Source organism: Lodderomyces elongisporus, chromosome 1 (assembly GCF_030384665.1).
Source record: "Lodderomyces elongisporus chromosome 1, complete sequence".
Lineage (NCBI taxonomy): Eukaryota > Fungi > Ascomycota > Pichiomycetes > Serinales > Debaryomycetaceae > Lodderomyces > Lodderomyces elongisporus.
Window position 1 is genome coordinate 791,262 of NC_083673.1, and position 8,121 is coordinate 799,382.

The 8,121-nt window shown below is 34.5% G+C and overlaps 1 protein-coding gene across 1 annotated transcript; it reads left to right on the plus strand. All coding sequences in view use genetic code 12, as the record gives it.

Moving 5' to 3' along the window:
* Positions 1 to 3,930: 3,930 nt before the first annotated feature.
* On the plus strand, positions 3,931 to 5,178 carry PVL30_000289 (uncharacterized protein; the record flags this gene model as incomplete). Its single annotated transcript, XM_001527727.1, has 1 exon — positions 3,931 to 5,178. The coding sequence occupies one exon, from the start codon at positions 3,931 to 3,933 to the stop codon at positions 5,176 to 5,178; it is 1,248 nt and encodes a 415-aa protein (XP_001527777.1).
* Positions 5,179 to 8,121: the final 2,943 nt, after the last annotated feature.

Sequence of the window (8,121 nt, forward strand, 5' to 3'; positions counted from 1 at the left end):
ACATTTTTCAATACCATCAAAGACCAACACCACCAACACCAATGCTTCATTTAGTTAATTCACAAACGTTATAATCGTAATTGGCAGTGATTTACCATTCTCGGGTAAAAAGAAACAAAAACCTTTTTTTTTTAAAAGAAAAGAAGAAAAAGGAAGAAAAAGACCACATATTAATACATCCACAACTATTTAATATATATACTCCATACTCCATAACCAAATTTTTTATTCAAGACAAAGCTTCATAACCAGAGCTTTTAATTCAAGTTAAAAAAAAGGAATTCAAAAGAAATTTGAGTGACTCGAATTTTTTCTCTTTCCGTTAATAGCTGATGAACAATAAACAATATTCAAAACGGCTCTCTTGACTAATTGCCAGTAAAATTTACGACGAAATAAATAGCATGTTTGTTGAGGGTAAAAGAAGAATTTAGTCTACTTGTAAAGAAACAAAAGTATGGAATACTCATTCTTTCTGCTTCTGCTTCTGTTTTTAACTTAAGGCTAGTTTGGAGTACGTAAACTTAGGGTCCCTTTTTCTTTTTCCTTTTTCGTGAGTAGTTGTGAACTTGATAGGAATCATTTCTAATGCTTTTTTGGTACATGTAGATAAATATCCAAAACTCGCATAAGGTAAAAATCGTACATTGTTTACAATTTCTTTTATTACGAGACAAGACGACGGAGCGGAAATAAAAATAATAATTAAAATAATTAAAATAAAAAAATAAAAAAAAAGAAAAAAAAATAAAAAAAAATTAAAAAGGTAGCGGCTGCAAAAAAATAAGAACCTACCAACAAAGAAACCAACAGACAAATTATTACTGTAAACGGTAAAGAGATTGAATGAGACAAAAACATTTCAATATTTCTCTTTTTTTCATATTTTTTCATATTTTTTGCACCCTTTTCATAATATCATAAAGACAATTTACCCGCCCAATGTGAGTTTTAGCTTTATAGAGAATAAACTAAAAAAACAACAACAATTGTTATGACTGCATAAACACCGCAAAAGGAATAGTGGGGGTGGGGGTGGGGTTGGTAAACCAATTCCATTTTCCAACTCAAATTTACAGCAACAGCTACAGTCATTGTTACAATCACACTCTCACTCACCCCACTTTGTTTTGTTAAAGAGAAGAAGAATAGGGGGAATGGGAAGGGGGAAATTAAGAAGGTTTAGTCACTACTGGGATCCTTTTTTTATTCCTATTTCTATTTCTCGAAATAGATTTTGATACCTAAACGTTTGGCAAATTGTCAATTATTGTTTCATCAAGTATATTGATTCCTACAATTAATCTTAAATAATTCACTGGAAGAAATGGGAAGGGTTGAGGAAAATAGGAGAACATGAGAGAGAGAGAGAGAGATAATATTTGAAAGAATTGGGCCAAGAGCAAGAGGTTCGAATGAGATGGCCTCTTGTTGCAAATAGGATAAACACTCCTAAAAGCTACAAAGTCAAGAGTTCGTTTCAGCATTACCAACTATTGCAACCACAGTTTTGGATCTCTAACAAAGTTGACATATTTGCTGTGGTCCAAAAAAACAAAACAAAACAAAACAAAAAGTTAGCAGTTTACCTAAATTCCCTGTTTCCTTGATTTTTTTTTTTATGTTTGAGTTATTGCATTTCTTGAAGCAAGATTTTGCTATAGTATGTGGTGCCCTGAATGTCAAACTTGTTTCAAAGTGGAGAAGATTGGGTTAGGAATACAGGTGCTTTATTCTTTTGTGCTTATTCTCTTTTTCTATATTTCTATATTTTCCTTTCAAATTTTAACTTTGAATGCCCCACTATTTATTTGTATTCGCCTTGAGAAGAATGTAACATGACTCAGAGTGGTAGTGATTCTATATTTAACTTGACATAAACAGACACAGAAGCAGACACGCCTGATACAAACCCTTGGTGTCATCCCTTTCTCATCAAGTTATCCACAAGGAGGAAAAGAGAACAAAGTCTATGCCAACACACACACACACACACACAGAAGTTTAAAATAACAATCCCCTCCCCTAAATTCCTATCTGAGTCGTAATTTCTTGGCTTTTGTCTAATGCTGAAGTCCGGTGCTCGAAACCTTTGTTTACTTAATTGCGACAAACTCAAGAGTTAAAATGTTCATTTTTCAAAGAATAATATCATGAGGAATCAAAAAGTTTTTGTATAAAAAGAAAAACACACACTTACACACACACTTACACACACACTTACACACACACTTACACACACACTTACAAACATACACAATTGGTATCACACCATTGAAATACTTTTTAGCAGTATCTATTGAAAATAAAAAAACGTTTCATATCCATTGTTTATGGTCCACCAAACAAGTTGAAACAGTCGGGTATTTCGTAAATTGTATATCCCTCTTTTGTTTTCTTTTGTTTTAAGGGATAGACGGGTCAGACAGTGCCAAAGTGTACATTATAAAGATGATGAAGGGATTTCTATGAGTTAGAGACTCACTAGCAAAACCGATTATTAGCATCTATCTTCAATTATTCAGTGACGAAGTTAAAAAAAAAGAGTCTACAATCCATACATTCTTTTTTTTCATATATCTATTAATTTATTCATTATTTTTATTTTCAATTATTTCTCTCTGGTCGAGTTACTCGCTGTACTAGCTGTCTATTCTCCCTCTACTTCCTTTTCCTTTAATGTCAATATGAGCAACTTGAGTTTGGGCAATGTCCTTTTGCTTTTTGATTTGTTGTTAAAGAAGGTAGATTAAAGCCTCAAGATCAACACTATGCAACTGTTTTCCTTTATTGTTGTCGTCACCTTAACAAACCTTTCACCCAAATTGGTTAGAAAACTCTAATCTAGGTTAAAATTTAGGTAATCAAAAATTAAAGATCAAAGAATTTTTTCTCCAACATCACGGTCACCAACTATGGCTCAACTGTATATTGAAATTCATCTCTCAGAATTAAACATCTGAAATTACATCCCTTTCCTCTATTACTGTAAAGAGTTAAAGTATTTAAATACCAAAAATTAGAGGCGGAAGTAGAAAGGGGACAGAACAGAGACAGAAAGGTTAGTTATTATCCCCCCCTTCCCCCACTCCCACCCAATTTCCCAAAAAAATTAAATAGAAAAATATAGAGTGGCTGTTTCATATCTGTCTTTTACTGTATATGGTTGTGATTGAAGCACTGTATAAGTTGCAAAATTAGAAATTGAAATTTTTTAAGTTTGTGTACTATTGTCTGCTAAGGAGAGTGAGAGAGACAGGTTGGTGGTGTCTGGTATTTGGTGCAAAGTGCGTCTTGTTCGTCGCTGTTTCTTTTCGTCCTCCTCTCACCGCAGCAAAAAAGTATAAAAAAAAAAAAAATAAAGTATTAAAAAAAAATTACCGTATTAGGAAATGCAACTAATTTTTTTATTTCTTTAACAATACTTTTACGAATTTTTACCGTCTTTAGTTAACCATACTTGTTTGAGCATTGAACATTGAGACGGTAAACGACACAGATCCGGCAAAACTATGAAATTCAGATTGCCTCGAAGAAGAAGACGAAGAAGAAGAAGATAGAGATAATGAAATAGGTGGAACTCATCCTTCAACAATCAATATAAAAGCAAGCACATATCCTTGGGTTTTGAATTGGTTTTCATTCCATTTTTTTTTTCTTCCTTTCATTCTTCTTCTATCATCAACAGCTTACTTTACTCGCTACCAAATACCACTACAGGTTAATCTATTTTTCTTCACTTTATCACCTTCAATCTTTTTTGCAGCCTTTTCTTACTTTCCAGTTTCTTAAGCTTGCAACAAACTAAAACACCCACACAAGAACAACAACAACAACAATAGCAATAACATTTTTTCCCATACCTTTATTGCTCAACTCGCCTCGCCTCAACTCAATTCAACTCACTAACTAAATATATATATTATTACAATGAAGTTCTCACAAGCTACCCTTTGTGCTATCTTAGCCTCATCCACATTCGTTTCCGCTGCTCCAGCTATTGTCGCCGAACAAACCTTGGTCAAGAGAGCTGACGTTAACGACGTCTTGGCCATCTTGAAGGAAATCAAAACTCAACAAGCCAAGAGAGAATATCTTTCAGGTGATGAATTGATTGCTCACGACAAGAGAGCTGACTCAGTTTTGGGTGACTTGATCACTGCTTTGACCAACTCAGGTATCATTAGTGACATTTGGACCACCTTGACCACCGACTCTGCCATTTCTTCTTCAATCAAGTCTATTATTCAATCAGCTATCCAAACTGCTGTTGTTCAAGGTCCAGCTTTGATTGAAGCTATCTGGAACTCGGGTTTGTTGGGAACTATTTTCAACGATTTCTTAAACGATGCCGACTTGAGAAATGCATTCTTGAATGTTGCCAAATCCATCTTTGGTACCGCCGTTAACTTGATCACTTCATGGTTGAGTGGTTCATCCTCATCCTCAACTGCTTCAACTGCTGCTGCCAAGAGAGATGTTGTTATTCCAGCTCCAATGAGAAGAGACATTGCCGATGGTGAATACTTGGACAAGAGAGACTTGGCCTCAATTATCTCATTCATTGTTACCGAGATCAAGGACTCAGGTATCGTTTCCTCATTGGTCAACAAGGTCCTTGCTGACCCACAAGCTACCGTCAGTTTCTTGTCTTCAGCCTTTGAGACTGGTTTGGTTGTTGCCAAGGATGTTTACTCATGGGCCAAATCATCTGGTTTGTGGGACTCTGCTTTGTCATACATTGAAGCCAATGCTGGTACATGGGCCGGTGCCATTGCTTCCTTCTTGGGTAACGCTTTGACCTCTGGTCAAGTTTCTGCTTCAGAGATTGACAATGCCTCTGGATCATCTTCAACTGGTACTTCCACCGTTTCTACCAGATCTGTTTCTGCTGCCGCCGCTGCCGCTGCTGCTCCAGCCACAACTGCCACCACCAAGGCTGCTACTACAGTTGCTACAGTTGCTACTACATCAGCTGCTGCCGCTGCTGCTGCTGCTGCTGCTGCAGGTGGAAGCAACACCAACGCATTGAGCTCATTGGTTGACAAGTATGGTGCTGCTACTGCCACTGCTGCTGCTGCTCAAGTCAACACTGGTAGTTTGTCATCCAACCTTAACCAATTGGTTGCTGCTTCCAACTCTGCTGCTGCCTCTTTGAAAGTTAGAAGAAACTACTAAGCATGATAAAAGATTGATATTGAAGATGAAGATGGTTGGGGGGAAGAGGCATACATTTTTGACAAAAAAAAAGAAGACTTCTTTTATTCTTGATTCTGTAAAGACAAGACGAGTAAAAGAAGAGATGATGTGTTTCCACAACATTGAATTCATCTTCATGTCAAGCTTTTTACTTGTTTTGCTTGTTTTTTTTTTTCTTCATTCTTTTTCAAAAAAAATGTCAAAATGTTTTTTTTTTTTGCTATATTTTATTTCTTCATCAGCAGGGTTAGCAAAGTAATCTCGGTTCTTTGACTATATACAATTACCAAAACGTTACACACTTCAGTTCTTTAGCAACACAAATTTTACTTTACACATACATATGTATATATATATATATATATATATATATGCGTATTTCTATAATCCTTACATATACGTTTAATTAGAGAAAAAAAAAAATAAAACAAATCATTATATCTTTCTGTTACAATATTCTTTGAGATGTAGCTGGACTCTCATATATGAGCTTTGTGAAATTCCAGTATATATAATATATGAAAAATGAATGGGAGTGGTGTGTGTTGGAGATTACCTTTGAAAAGACATTGTAAATGTCCCTTTGTGAGACCCTGGGTAGGGTATCCTGCACCAATTTTGTTTTTATTTTTATTCCTTATGATCAAAAAAAAAAAAAAGATATAGAAAAAATAATAAAGAATAAATTAGTGACTATCACGTGACCAGAACTTCCTTTTTTTTTTAGGAAAAACTGGCAAGAATAAAGGATACGAATTTGCTAGATTTCGTAAAGTTTCAAGAAATTGCTACAGAGTTTTTTCTAACCATATATGTTTTTTTTTTGTATTTGTACTGTTGTTTCTCTTTTCTCTATAACTTCAAATTGGCAAATAAGATCCATTTGTTGCTCTTGGCGCTAGAGATCTGAGGTAACGTAGGTTCTAGTGTATTTTTTCTTTTGGTTTCCTTTGGGTGATGAGCCGGAGGAGAGAAGTGTTTAAGCCGATGTAGGAAAGAGCGTTAATACAAAAAAAAAAAAGAAAGCTTGGAAAGATCCAGTTCTGTTATGTTGATGATATTGTCAAACAATATATATATTAAACTGGTTATGCTAGAGAGAGTGAATCACGTCACTCAAAGTGCGTGTCGTTAAGAACAATAACATATTAACGAAGCAAAAAACTAAACTATACATTTTAAAATGAATACCGTTCACTTGTTTGCACGACAATAGAAGCCCCGAGGTTAAAATGTTTTCTATCTTTTTCTTTTATTTCACAATATTGAGTCTTCTTTAACCAATTTGTTTCCTTCTTACGTCATTTCTCACAATGTACTCAATTCTCCACAAACGTTTTTTGATCTCTCCTTCATCTTCGCTCTTCGCTCTTCCTTTTTGGTAATTGGGATTGTTAAAAGAGTAAGTGAAGATGTAGGTTCAGTTCAAGTATACTTGTTCTTGTTTATCTTTCACAGTCCTAAAGTGTATGTGCTTATACGAAATTTATTTTTAAGAAGAAATAGGTGCTGATAAATCAAGGACCCAATATATATTTGAAGATGGGGGGCAGAAATGTATAGCAGAGCAAATGGAAAGAAAAATAAATGTTTGATTTTGTGTTCTTTTTTTGTATCCTTTTGTGATTTTATAAAGTAAACCACACGTTCATAGTTGAACAAAGCCATCATTCATATATACATATATATATATATATATAAACCTTTTGTGAACTCTACTTCAAGTATGAAAAGGGTGCGATCATACCATTAGAGATGCAGGATATGAGGTTGGAGAGAATGAGAAAGAGAAATAGAGGCATACTACACTTTGACCATTGAGCCATATATAACTATAGGTACATCTGTTGACCCTGATTGGTTTTCTTTTGTTATTTTGAGTAAAATCGTTCTTGTAACATGAGAATGATTATTTTGTTTCTCAGTTCCAGAGTTATTGGTTCTAGAAGCCAATTTCATAGGGTGTATTTCGCAGGGTTGATCCCATATGTTGATCTAATCACTCCTTATATATATATATTTTCTTCTTCTTCTTCTTCCAACTCTTTGGGAAAGAAGGGTTGATCAAGGCGAAAGAGGCGAACTAAGGTAGAGCGCTTAGCAAGAACGCCTCCCCCCTTTGGTAATGTTTTTCTTTCATTCTTTTGCTATTTTAAAAAATAATAATAACAATAATAATAATAATAACAACCCAATAAGGAATATAGAACGAATTTCAGGTCACATATAGTCCAAGGAAGAAAGTAGTAATGATTAGTTAAAAAAATAAAAAATTTCCATAGATACCCCCAAAGGGATTAGAAATCATTTTGAATCAAAATTTCATTGGCTTCTCTTCTCTTCTTATTTCTTTTTAGCAAGAAGGAAAATTTAAACAGAAAAAGAATCAACGGTTAAACGAGCGAGAGAAGCAGGGCATTAAAGTGAAAAGAACACAAAAATACAAAAACACAAAACACCATGCAGCTGAAATTTCATATCCTTAAAGAAAAAAAAAAAACAGGACACACACACACAAAAAAAGAGAAAGAGAAAAAAATACATCAAAAACTTTTTTTTTCTTGATTCCGTCCAACGTTTTTGGTTTTTGGTTCTTGTATACCATTGGTGCTGTTTCAGTTGCAGTCCCAGTTGTGGTTGAAAAAGAGCCTAAGAGAATATGCTGGACACATCTCTACAATGATTTAATTTCAATTTCCAAAAAAAAAAGAAAATTAAAAAAAAAAGAAGAAAAGGAAGTGAATAGAGAAGAGACATTCAAGTCTTCTCATCTACCAAGAAAGAAATATAATGAAAGGGCTGGTGGATGAAATGAGAATCTGGAACTCGGATGGTGGTGGGGGAAAAGAAGGATATAAACTTTTGCAAACTTTTCGCTTACTCAAACACTATTGTCCACCTTCTCTTGTCCCTCACCTTCAC